Here is a 13,367-nt window from a genome sequence, read left to right on the forward strand (position 1 = left end):
TACTTGGGGGGTCAGAAATCCTCCCATGAATAATGAGCCAGCAGGGCACGTGATTTTATGGCCGAACAGAGGGACTTAGGACCTCAGTCCAGGCAACAACGTGCCTTTTAACCCCCTTTCAGAGGACCTGGGCACCCATCCACTCTTTGCAAGTCACGAGGGCATCTTGGACACTTCTCCCTCGCTGCCTGTCTCCCTACCTGTCCAAGAGGACCTGGGCCAGGCCACAGGTGGCTCCGTGGGTCGCCAATCCTGCACCTTGTGTAGGGGCGAGGGCACGGCCGGGGCCAAGCCGGCACAAGGGGTTGGCTTTCCACTCGGGAAACTGAGACACGGCGGGGGCGAGGAGCGCGCGACCCCGAGACTCCGCCAACTTCAAGCGGCACGTCTCGGGTCCACGCCGGCCAGCGATCCCCGCGGAGGGGCCTCCGCTCCGCTCTGCCCAAGGGCCGGAGCCGGGCCGGACTTCTCCGGGGGCGGCCGGGCGCTCGAGAGCTGGAAGAGGCGCGCGGGCCACACCTCCAGGTTCCCCAGCCCGCCGGGCTCGGGCCTGCCCCCGGGCGCCCGCCGCCGCGCGCGCCGGCCCCGCCCCTCTCCCGCGCCCGCCCCTCGGCCGCCGCCTCCGCCTCCGCCTCCTCGCAGGCCCGCGACGTGCCCGGCCGGCGACCGAGCGGCGGGGACGGCGTCCGGCGCACTCACTTCCGCGTCCCGCCGTCCTCCGGCTCGCGCGCGCCCAGCCACCGCCGCCATCGGACAATAGACCAACCGCCCGGCTGCCGTGAACTTCCCGCCGGGGCCCGGCCGGCCCGTGTGCCCCGGATCGCCATCCCCGATCCGTCCCCGCGCCGGCCGCGATCGCAGCTCCGCGCCACCCGGGGAAGCCGCGGAGGACCGAGCGCCCGGTACGTGCTCGCGCCTCCGCTCCGGCCCGGCCGGTCCTGGGCCCTCTGAGCTCTGCTCTCGGAGCACCTTTCCCTCCTGTCCAGCGGCTGCTGCCTTCTTGTGAGTGTCTTGAGTTTGGTTGCTTAACGAGGATGTGATTTTTGGTTTTTTTTCTTCCGTATTTCTTTTCCGTTTTATGATTTGAAACGGAGAAAAGAACTCACAGCCAGCTCGGACAGCCAAGCGCCGCCAGCCGCCCCCACGCGGACACCTCCGAGGGGAAGGAGAATTGGAAGCAAATTTGGCTCAAGTGACTTTGAGGCCTCAGCATCCGCTGGACGCTAAGGCCCTGGGTCATGACTCTCATGGTGGGCAGGTGGAAGGCTGTACCTGTCCTGGGCTGGACTTGAGTGTCCGGTCTCTGCCAGGACCCCCTCACCCCATCTCCACGCACTCAACTAGGCTAGGCCGGGTCAGCAACATGGATAAGTACGACGACCTGGGCCTGGAGGCCAGTAAGTTTATTGAGGACCTGAACATGTACGAGGCCTCCAAAGATGGACTCTTCCGAGTGGACAAGGGTGCGGGCAACAACCCGGAGTTTGAGGAAACACGCAGGGTGTTTGCTACCAAGATGGCCAAAATCCACCTCCAGCAGCAGCAGCAGCAGCTCCTACAGGAGGAGACCCTGCCCAGGGGGAGCCGGGGTCCTGTTAACGGCGGGGGACGCCTGGGCCCACCGGCCCACCGGGAAGCTGGTGGGGGCAGCAAGCTGGCCGCGGACGGTGCTGCCAAGCCCCCTCTTGCTGCCTCAACTGTGGCCCCTGGGACAACCACCACCACGGCCCCTGGGCAGCCCTCGTACCCACCCCAGGAGCAGAGGGCCAAGCCGTACGTCCGGGGTTCTAGGCAAGGCAGCCAAGACTGTGGGTCCAAGGAGAGCATGGCGAATTCTGAGATGTCTGCTTTCCATCGACCGGGCCCCTGTGAGGATCCCTCCTGCCTCACCCACGGAGACTATTACGACAACCTGTCCTTGGCAGGCCCCAAATGGGCTGACGACCCGGGAGTGTCCCCTGGCATCAGGCTGGGTGTAGGAAGTGGGTGGTCTGGGACCCCAGGGAGCGACCCACTGCTGTCTAAGCCCTCCAGGGATCCTCACCTGTACCACCAGCAGTTTTCCCCGGGCTCCGGCAGGTCTTTGCAGAGTGGCCAGGATGGCGGGCTTGGAGGAGGCAACAGCGAGAAGCCAGCGGGGGTCTGGACCACCGCCTCCTCGCAGCGAGTGAGCCCTGGCCTCCCTTCCCCCGGCCCAGAGAATGGGGCCCTCCCGAGGTCTGCTCAGCCCAGGACCCCTTCTTTCTCAGTGCCTCTGGCCCTGAACCGGCCCAGTCAAGGGTCTCTTCCCAGAACAAACTTGGGGGTAGGGAGTGAGGTTTCAGGCATGATGCCCAAACCCACTGTGGACCCTCAACCCTGGTTCCAAGATGGGCCCAAATCTTACCTTTCTAGCTCTGCCCCTTCATCCTCACCAGTCAGCATGGACCATATGCAGGCGAGTGCCGTCCCTGGGCTGGGTCCCAAGCCTGGCTGTACAGATCCTGGCGTTGGTCCCAAGCTCAGCCCCAACAGCCTTGTCCATCCAGTGATGTCCACCCTGCCTGAGTTATCTTGTAAAGAAGGTGCCTCCAGCTGGACCTCTGATGGCAGCCTGGGGCCTGTGCTCCCAGAGACGCCAAGTTCCCCCAGAGTGAGACTACCTTGCCAGACGCTCATCCCGGGCCCTGAACTTGGACCCACGGCCGCCGAATTGAAATTAGAAGCACTCACCCAGCGTCTGGAGCGGGAGATGGATGCTCACCCAAAGGCTGATTACTTTGGTGAGTAGTGAGAGGCTGGCGTGGTTGCCCACAGCGGGGGACGGGGTCCCTGCATTTGGGCAGTAGGGAGAAGCGTCCCCCGTCCCCCACCAGGGATGCTGTCACTCTCCTTGAGTGGGCCTGTCTTTTTCTTTTTTTTTAATTTCCTCTTTCAGCTGCTCCTTCTGAAACTTGAAAAGAGACTTGAGATCATCACTAGTCAGAAAGCGGATCTTGCTGCTGGTGGTTACCCATGTGCAAAGGGCGGGATTGCTCGTGACTGCTCCCTGCAAAAAGGGAAATCTGTGACTTTGGATTTCAAGGGTTTCGGGAGTGACTTAGAACCGGTTGCAGTGACTGGCTCACTGACCTGAATGGGCTTTTTAGAAGGTCCATGCACCCCTGAGGGTTCGTTCCATCAGTTGTTGGCTGTGCCAGGCAAGCTGGCTATTAGAGGACCAGTGGCTGGGTGCGGGCTCTCTGCGGCTGCCTGTGTGCACGTGTGTCTGCCTGCACGTTCTGTGTTCAGCGGAGGGAGGTGAAACTCGGACCTGGAAGGCTTTGTTCTAGAGCAGTGGTTCTCAAAGTGTAGTCTGAACCTGCAGTGTCCTTTTGCCTGGGAACTAGTTAAAAATGCAAATTCTTAGGCCCCACCCCAGACCTACTGCATCAGATACTCTGGCGTGGGACCCAGCAATTGGCATTTTTCACAAGCCAGCCCCGGACGTTCTGGGAAATTAGAAACCCGTGCATTAGGTACCTTCCAAATCAGCACTCCCACCCTGACTCCTAGCTGGCAGCCAGGTTACACCCCCAGTCGTGGCTTTTAAGAGAATGGAAGATGCTCCTTGTTGGTTTTACTCCCTCTTGCCAGTTTTATTCTCTTTTTTAAAGCCACAAACTCTTGGAGACTGCTGGCTTCAGCTTTTATTTTTTTCCTCCGCGCAGAGTTTGGAGGCAGCAGAAAAGCAGAGATACCATCCTGTTGAGTAACAATGTAGCCATCTCACAGAAGCGCTGACTAGAAAGACAGCCTGTTGTTAGAAGAGCCTGAGTTTTATTTATTTTTTACATGACTTTGGATTGGAGTATAGTTGCTTTACAGTGTTGCAGTAGTTTCTGCTGTTCAGCAAAGAGAATCAGCTACATGTATACGTCTTGCTTGGATTGCTTTCCCATTTAGATCGCCACACAGTGTGGAGCAGAGTTCTCCGAGCTGTACGGTAGCTTCTCGTTTTATTTTATGCATGGTATCAGTATTTTAGTTTCTCATTTTTGAACTGTGCGTAATTGAGGTCACCATTTCCCCATATGAAGGCTGTTGGCGGGGGGCAGGGAAGGCCCTGCACAGGGAGGGTGACCGGCTTCCCGCTGTCCGCCTACCCCATCCTGCATGAATGAATGATTCTGTCCTGAGGTGCTTGGAGGGACGGGTCTGAAGCACGGGCACTGTGTTCTCGCTTCTCATGAGAACCTCGCAGGAACCGCGCTCACACCACCCTGGGCCGTCAGAGGTCAGGGTGGCTGTTACTCACCGTTTATGTTTTAGAGCGTGTAGCACCCTCTCACTGTGAACCATCTCTTCTTTGCAAATTCCCCTCCTTGGGAATAGTTCTTTTCTCTGGAAATACTGTGGGCTGTTTTTTTTTGTTTGTTTTTTTTAGTTTAAACCGTTTTTTTCCCCCAGTTTTATTGAGATGTAATTGACACACAATATTGTGTAAGTTTAATATGCACAGCGTAATAGTTTTTATAAAAGATTTCTAAGTTTTTTTCTTTTTTAAAAGGTTTTTAATTTTAAAGCCAATTTATTTATTTATTTATTTTTAGCAGTGCTGGGTCTTCGTTGCTGCTTTTGGGTTTTCTGTCTAGTTGCAGTGAGCTGGGACAACTCTTGCCGAGGAGCACAGGCTCTGGAGCGTGGGCTCAGCAGTTGTGTCACAGGGGCTCAGTTGTCCGCCCCCCCGTGGCATGTGGGGTCTTTCCCGACCAGGGATCGAACCCTTGTTCCCTGCGTTAGAAGGAGGATTCTTTACCACTTAGCCACCAGGAGAGCCTCAGCATAATGATTTGATTTATGTACTGATTTGATTTACATGCATCATAAAGTGGTGATGACAATAAGGTTAGTGAACATCCATCATCTCATCTCAAAAAATTACTTTTTCGTTGTGATGAGAACTGTGGATTTCCTCTGTTAACTCTCATGTGCAACATACAGCAATGTTATATTTATCGTGTTGTACGTTATATCCTTAGGAAGTGTATGCCTTTGACTGCTTTCGTGTCCCAGTCCCCCTCTCCCACTCCACCTACCACTGAAGTGAAGTGAAAGTCGCTCAGTCGTGTCCGACTCTGCGATCCGATGGACTGTAGCCTGTCAGGCTTCTCTGTCCATGGAATCCTCCAGGCCAGAATACTGGAGTGGGTAGGTGTTCCCTCATCCAGGGGATCTTCCCAACCCAGGGATCGAACCCAGGTCTTCCGTGTTGCAGGTGGATTCATGCATCCATTCACTCACTGACCGTCTAAACCATCAGGGAAGCCCAAAGAAGCACACACCTTCCCTGATGATAGCCACAAATCCGATCTCTTTTTCTAGGAGTTTGTTTTTGAAGTATAATTGACCTACAACACTGTTAGTTCCTATTGTGCAGTGTAACTGTGGAACATTCTGAAAGAGATGGGAATCCCAGACCACCTGACCTGCCTCTTGAGAAACCTGTATGCAGGTCAGGAAGCAACTGTTAGAACTGGACATGGAACAACAGACTGGTTCCAAATAGGAAAAGGTGTACGTCAAGGTTGTATATTGTCACCTTGCTTATTTAACTTATATGCAGAGTACATCATGAGGAACGCTGGGCTGGAAGAAGCACAAGCTGGAATCAAGATTGCCGGGAGAAATATCAATAACCTCAGATATGCAGATGACACTACCCTTATGGCAGAAAGTGAAGAGGAACTCAAAAGCCTCTTGATGAAAGTGAAAGAGGAGAGTGAAAAGGTTGGCTTGAAGCTCAACATTCAGAAAACAAAGATCATGGCATCTGGTCCCGTCACTTCATGGGAAATAGATGGAAAAACAGTGGAAACAGTGTCAGACTTCGTTTTTTTGGGCTCCAAAATCACTGCAGATGCTGATTGCAGCCATGAAATTAAAAGACGCTTGCTCCTTGGAAGGAAAGTTATGACCAACCTTGATAGTATATTAAAAAGCAGAGACATTACTTTGCCAACCAAGGTCCGTCTAGTCAAGGCAATGGTTTTTCCCGTGGTCATGTATGGATGTGAGAGTTGGACTGTGAAGAAGGCTGATCGCCGAAGAATCGATGCTTTTGAACTGTGGTGTTGGAGAAGACTCTTGAGAGTCCCTTATACTGCAAGGAGATCCAACCAGTCCATTCTAGAGGAGATCAATCCTGGATGTTCATTGGAGGGACTGATGCTAAAGCTGAAACTGCAATACTTTGGCCACCTCATGTGACGAGTTGACTCACTGGAAAAGACTCTGATGCTGGGAAAGGTTGGGGGCGGGAGGAGAAGGGGACGACGGAGAATGAGATGGCTGGATGGCATCACCGACTCGATGGACATGAGTTTGAGTGAACTCCGGGAGTTGGTGATGGACAGGGAGGCCTGGCGTGCTGTGATTCATGGGGTCGCGGAGAGTTGGACACGACTGAGCGACTGAACTGAACTGAACTGAACTGAATGATTGAGTATTTCTGCACATTTCTGACCACCACAAGTCAGTCTAGTTACAATATGTCACTATACGAAGGTATTACATTGTTATTGACTGTATTCCCCACACTGTACATTTCATATCCATGACTGGTTTGTTTTGTAACTGAAACTTGGTACCTGTTAGCCTCCTTCAGCTATTTCTTTCCTTCCTTACCGCCCCTCCCCTCAGGCAACCACCTGTTTGTTTTCTGTATCTATACATCTGTTTATGTTTTTTGTGTCTGTTTGTGTGTGTTGGTTTTTTTTTAGGTTACACATATATGTGAAATATAGTATTTGTCTTGAATTTTTAATTTCAAGATCATTAAACAACAAACAACAGTTTTATTTTTGGAGGGAGGCAAGTTTACACACCAGGTCATAGCAGAACTCTTAGCTAACGCTGTCCATTCATCCATCCCGTATTTATTGAGCACTTGCCTTGAGGTACGTAATGAACGGGACAGACAGAAACCCCTGCTTCTCCAGAGCAGGTGGTGCAGGAGAGGGAGGCAGGAGATGAACAAAATAAATAAGCAGGTTTGAGGGAGAGGAACAGGAAGTGGAGAGGATGGAGCCTCAGGGCAGGGAGTCGAACCAGGGAGGTTTCTGGTTTTCAAGCCAGTGATCGGGGGAAATCCCATCGAGAAGGTGGCTTTGGAGCTAGGCTTGAAGGAGGTAAGGAGGTGACCCTCGAGTCTGCTCTGAGAAGGGGCATGCTCAGCAGGGCAGACAGCAGGAGCAGAGGCCTTCAGGGCCTATTTACTTTATTCACGTGACCTTAGGAAGGAAGCTCACTTCACCAGCCTGGAAACTGAGGCTCAGAGAGGTTAGATGACTGATCCCACGTCTCACAGGGCCTACTGGGTACAGGTGAAGTCTGAGCCCCACAGTTGGGCCTCCCTGCCCAGTCCTCTTTATTATTATTATTATTATTTTTTAATGTGCTAGTCTCACATACTTTTTAAAAAAGAAATTTATTTTCTTTCCTCTTTTAAATATATTTTATTTATTTATTTGGCTGCATCAGGACTCAGTTACAGCACGAGGAATCTTTGTTGCGTCTTGCGGGGTCTTCCGTTGCCACGCATGGACTCTAGTTGTGGCCTGTGGGCCACAGAACTCACAGGCTTTAGTAGTTGCAGCACAAGGGCTTAGTTGTTCTGTGGCATGTGGGATCTTAGTTCCCCCACCAGGAATCAAACCTGCATGCCCTGCATTGCAAGCCGAATTCTTAACCACTGGACCACCAGAGAAGGCCCGCTTCCCACTCTTCTAACCAGCATTGCCCAGCTGCCTCCCAAGCACAGACGTGAAAGCCTGCTTTATTTATTTACTTTTATGGTTGTTTTTTTCTTTAATCAAGAAGAACTTCCTATAATATAAAATCGATCTCTTTAATTAATTTAAAAAGCAGGCAGTGGCATTTAGCGCTTTTGTCATGTTGTGCAAACACCACCCCTGTCTAGTTCCAAAGCATTTATTCATCACCCCCAGAGGAAACCCACACCCATAACTCAGTTGCTTATCAATCCCTCATCTCTCCCAGCTCCTGGCAGTGACCAAGCTGTGTTCTATCCCCCTGACTTTACCTGTTCTACCGCTGTATGAAATATAGAGGGAATCGTATATAATTTATATTTTCACTAAGCATTATAGTCACGTGTAGAAAACTCCAAAGGCGGGAAAACAGATGGAGTGAAACGTCAGTCTCCTTCCCACCCCTGTGTGTAGCCGAGCATCCTGGTGTGTGAGCACGTGCATGTGTCTCTCTGTGGGTTGCAGGCAGGCCTGCTGTCCACCTGCTCTCAGCCTTTCCCTCCGAACAGTGCGTCTTGGCAGCTGCTCCACGTCAGCGCGTGTTGAGCTGACTCAGTGTCAGCCTCTGTGCGTGTGCTCTGGTCACGTAAGCAGCCTCATGTGGACTTCAGGCCAGCTGCAAGTTGCAAGCCTAGCCTGGGACAAACTCCTGGAGGGGAGAGTGGACTACATTTGTGCCCTTTAAGTGTTGTCTAGTTGCCCTCCGCTGAACTCATGGGGGGACCCCACTGCCCATCATATAGGAGAGCTCTGGTAGCTGAGCTTCCAGCTGCTCTAATGGAAGCGGCCACGTGGCCGAGGAGGACACGTCTCCTGCCAGCACCTGGCTGTCGGGGTGTGGCCCAGCCCTGCTGTGGGACCTTTAACACAGCCTAGTCCCTTCCAGGCCTCTCCCCTTCTCCACAGCACGAGGAGCTTGGCCTGTTGAGGGGCTCACGTCAGCAGATGCCTTTCCCTTCTCTAGATCTGGTGTCATCTGAAAGATTTCTGTCTGTCCAACATGCTAAATAAAGATGAGATTTTACTTCTAGATAACGTGAGTTAGAGCAAACTCTGGGGGAGAGTGAAGGACAGGGCGCCTGGTGTGCTGCAGTCCGTGGGGTCGCAAGGAGTCAGACACGACTTAGTGACTGAACAACGGAAAGATTATCTATTGATACAGGGCTCTTGCCAGAGAGAATCAGGGAAATGCAATGGTCCCCGTTAGAGTCAATGTAATTCTAGCCAGAAGCAAAGCGGAGTTGATGTTTGGGTTGGTTACCTGGACCCCTTCCTGGACATGACCTTGTGGAAAGACTTTGTGAATCCCCAAGACCACCTTTGGGGATTGGGTCTGAAGACACCTCAGTGCCTGGTTACTGATCAGCTCATCACTGAGGACCCTTCTGGCACTTTCCATGGCCCGGTCCTGTGGGTCTGGGACACTTTGGTCCCAGGAAGGCGTTGCTTCCCCCGGTCCTTCTGCCCTGTTCCTCTGCGGCCGCTTTGTGTGTTTCTTCCTGGAGGAAAGAGCTGACGCCGCTGAGAGGACGCTGTCGGGTTGCTCTCCCGGGCCTCGCGCTTGGATGCCGCCGCTGTGCGCTTGTTCTCACGCCGGTGGGTTCACTGCAGAGCACGTGGCGAGGCCCTTGTGCCTTTCGTTTACTCTCACCTTTCCCTCCGCAGTGGCCATCTGTCCCCTGCTCACCGGGCCTCTCCTCCCCCTCTAAGGAAAAAGGACACAGAGAAACCACCCGTCACCGGCGGGGTGGCCGGGGAAGCTGACTCCAAGGCAGAGTCTAGTGTGCAGGGGGTGGCCTGGGGGACGCTGCTGGGACCGTGTGTGTGGAGGGCGGGGGGATGCAGGAGCGGGCAAGGGAGGCGCCCCGGCTGCACCGCGGGCCTGACCAGCCTGGCCCGACCCCAGGGGGCTCCGGGGCTGGAAAAGCCCTTCACAGCTGCCCCGAATTGGGGTGAGGCGGCCTGGCCTTCACAAGCCCCACCCATGGTCCTCTCCTGGTGGGCATGACCGGCAAGGCGCCTCCGTGTAGCTGGGGCCGTGCCCACAGGGGCTGACAGCTGAGGGCCGCCCGCTGCACCCCCAGCCACCGCGCCAGGCTCCTTCAGTGAAGGGTGATCTGGGCGCCCCACCGCATCTCCTGTCCAGGGCAGATAAGACCCCGCTCTGGGTGACCTTGGCTGTGATTTTAATCATTGTGATGTCTGTTGAGCGCCTCTATTTAACCTTCACAGCCGGACCCCGTTCTCCTCCGTTTGCAGTTGAGGAACCAAGGCTGTGAAGGGTTCAGGGCTGCACCGTGGCCTGTGGTGGTGCTGCCACACCAGCTGGGGCTCCAACTCCCCGCGTGGGGAACTGGGCGGCGTTTCCGGGCTGAGGTGGATGTTCTCTGTGAGCCCCTCCAGGTTCAGTCTCCGCTCAGCTGCTGCGGAGGCATCAGTGGGCTCCCCGCCCTTTCCAGGGTCAGGACTCTGGACCTGCAGCCCCCACCCCGGGGTCTCCCCTCCTGCCTTGCTGTGGGGGACCGGGCACTGCTGGTGCCCGCCACGAGAGCCACACTCTGTTAGGTGCCAGCGAGCGGGGTGGAGGGGCAAGAGGAAGCTGGTTCCAGGGTCTCTGTCACCCACCAAGTGGACGAATGGACACTTGCCCACCTGCACGCCTGGCTGCGTCTTCAGTTTTCCTGTCTTGGGTGGACATTCCTGCAGCAATATGCGAGCTCGGAAAACTATTAACAGCAGACCCACCTTAGCCTGGGAGCTTGAGGAGAGGTGTGACTCCTCCCGGGGTTGGCCCAGCCCTGCCAGGGGCCAGGGAGCCTGTCACACCTGGAGGTGAAATAAGTGCAGGAGGTGAAATAAGCAGTCCAGACAGGGAACCCATGCATGTCCTCTCTGCTCCCGCCCATCTGACTGTCTCTTCAACATTGAGCTGCAAGCTGTCTTAATGAACGTTTAAGTCTCATCTGACTTCCAGGCTTCCCTGGTGGCTCAGTTGGTAAAGAACCTGCCTGCCAATGCAGGAGACGTGGGTTCTATCTTTGGCTTGGGAAGATCCGCTGGAGAAGGAAATGGCAACCCACTTTAGTATTCTTGACTGGAGAATTCCATAGACAGAGGAGCCTAGCGGGCTACAGTCCATGGGGTCACAAAGAGTCGGACATGACTTGAGCTTATTTATCTGACGTTATTAGCAACAGATGCTTGAAATATGGGGTTTAAGTCCAGCCTAGAATGAAAAATTGAGAGTGATTTTTCAGAGCATTTGTCATATAAAAGGAAGCAACATGGGCTGATCCTGTGGAAGGGGGGCCCTCCAGGTTTCAGGACAGTGGCCTGAGTGCACCCAGAGGCCCCACTCACCCCCCAGACAGCAGGCATCGCAGTAAACCCAAACCAAACGCTGAAGTAGTGGAAGGGGACAGAAGATCATTAACCACTGGACTTGTCTAAGTAGCTGGCATGACCAAGTGTGGGAACTTCTGCCCACATTCCTTTAGGAAATACGGTATGGTAATTTGGACCTGCTGGATCCAGGCTTCTGTAGCCATAGAAGTAAATTTCTAATCCTTTGGTAGCTTTTGTGAATGACACTCAAGAGTCTAATTTTGCCTGTCTAGTCAGCGGGTGCATACCCTAAGGCGTGGGGACTCCTAGCCATTTAAAAATGGCATAGCTTACGTGGATTTTTTTTTTTTTTTGTAGGCCAGGTAATCTTCCCATCAAAACCAGGAATGTATGTATTTTACACTTTTTTTTAAAAAAATTGATGTATAGCATACACATATTGGCATTCCCAGGTGCCAATGCAGGAGATGTAGGTTCAGTCCCTGGGTCAGAAAGATCCCCTGGAGGAGGGCATGGCAACCCACTCCAGTGTTCTTACCTGAATAATGCCATGGACAGAGAGGAGCCTGGTGGGCTACAATCCATGGGGTCACAAAGACTCAGACTCAGCAACTAAACAACAGCAACAAGAACAAAGCACACGTACTATAGATGCTCACAAGGTGAACACGCCTAGAACTCAGACCAAAGCACAGAACAGGACCAGCACCCAAGAAGCCCCCTGCCATGTGCCCCCCACAGTGATCACCACTCTCCAAGCATAATTGTGGCTTCTGACTGCAGATATGAGGTTCTGAGCAATCGTGTGATTTAAAGTAACTTCTAAAACTTGCATGTGTGTGCTAAGTCGCTTCACTCGTGTCCTGCTCTTTGCAGCCCTCTGGACTGTAGCCCACCAGGCTCCTCTGTCCATGAGATTCTCCAAAAGTACTGGAGTGGGTCTCTGTGTCCTCCTCCAGGGGATCTTCCAAACCCAGGGATCGAACTCGAGTCTCTTACATCTCCTGCATTGGCAGGTGGGTTCTTTACCACTAGTGCCACCTAGGAAGCTCCCTACAACCTTGAGATGATTTACAAAACCTATCATGGCAGGTTTGGGATGGAAGGAGAGCACAGGGCTGATCAGGGTGCAGCCAGGGCTCAGAGAGCAAGGAGTGAGTGCCGTTGGTGAGACTGTTCAGCTCGCTCTGTATGCTGCCTTGTGGTCGGCGGTCAGGGTTCCGATACTGTTTGGGTCCTCTGTGTTGCGGTCCAGACAGAGGGACAGTTCGTGATATGCTTTAGCCCTGTTCCTACTCCTGCCTCTCTCTGTGGGATCTCTCTTCTGAGACTTTGGGGTGGAGGGATTCTGAACAACCCTAGGAGTTCATTCAGAGTGAGTCATCTGTTCACTGGGCTCACTCGTCAGTAAGGTACACATGTCCGGTCCCTGCCGTGCTCATAGCACTGGGCTTGGAAGGACGCTGGAGGGTCAGACTCGAGTCCTCGCACTTGGAGTGACAGCCACTGTTCTGTCACCCCAGACTCAGGTCCAAACTCGGGGTGTTCCCCGCAGCCCCACCACGATGACCAGCTTCTGTCACACCGACTTCATGGCTGGTCCTGAACTCAGAGAGTTCCTTCTCACCCCAGGACTTCTGCTCTTGCTGTTCCCCAGCCCATGTCCTGCGTCCAGCGTGGCGCTGCCCCCAGTGATCCCCCTTGGGGAAGTGGGGAGGAGCAGGTCTGCAGCTGCAGCCCTGGTCTGTCCTGACAGCGGTTTCCCACAGAGGCTGCCTCATCCCATCAGGCTGTCTTTCTGAGGTCCTCCCCCCGTGAAATGTTTCTGCTCTGTTCCTTTGTGAACAGGAAAGCATGTCTTGTTTTTTCCATCTTATTCTGCTCTTTTGATTCATAACCCAGAACATTGAATTGACCCGATGTGGCTATTCCTGCCAGAGGTTTTTTAATCTTCCTTTACATCTCTTGATTTATGGCTCCCACTCGGGAGGAGGAACTGTGGAAGAAAGGCATGCATCTGGGAGTGAGGCAACCAGCTGTTCTGGGTCCTAGCTACCAGCAGCCCCAGGTGTGACGTGGGGCCACCTGCTCTTCCTGTACTGAGCCCCGGGGCCACCTCTGAGGGCCCTTCGTGACCCAAAGTCCTGTAGCCGTGGGTCCAGTTAGATGCCTGGATCTTAGCTGGTCAAGTAACAAGGGCCCCGGCCTCAGCGTTATCCACAGTGGCAAGAG

The 13,367-nt window shown here is 53.8% G+C and overlaps 1 protein-coding gene across 1 annotated transcript in view; it reads left to right on the top strand.

Moving 5' to 3' along the window:
• The first annotated feature begins 651 nt into the window (after positions 1 to 651).
• LIMD1 (LIM domain containing 1) overlaps positions 652 to 13,367 on the top strand; it is a 75,942-nt gene continuing 63,226 nt past the window's right edge. Inside the window, exon 1 of the mRNA XM_055413613.2 lies at positions 652 to 2,762. Within this exon, the coding sequence (XP_055269588.1) occupies positions 1,364 to 2,762 (1,399 nt within the window). The 5' untranslated portion in view covers positions 652 to 1,363. The remainder of the gene's footprint in view (positions 2,763 to 13,367) is intronic.

This window comes from Moschus berezovskii, chromosome 24 (assembly GCF_049115385.1).
Source record: "Moschus berezovskii isolate FMDL1 chromosome 24, NW_MosBer_1.0, whole genome shotgun sequence".
NCBI lineage: Eukaryota > Metazoa > Chordata > Mammalia > Artiodactyla > Moschidae > Moschus > Moschus berezovskii.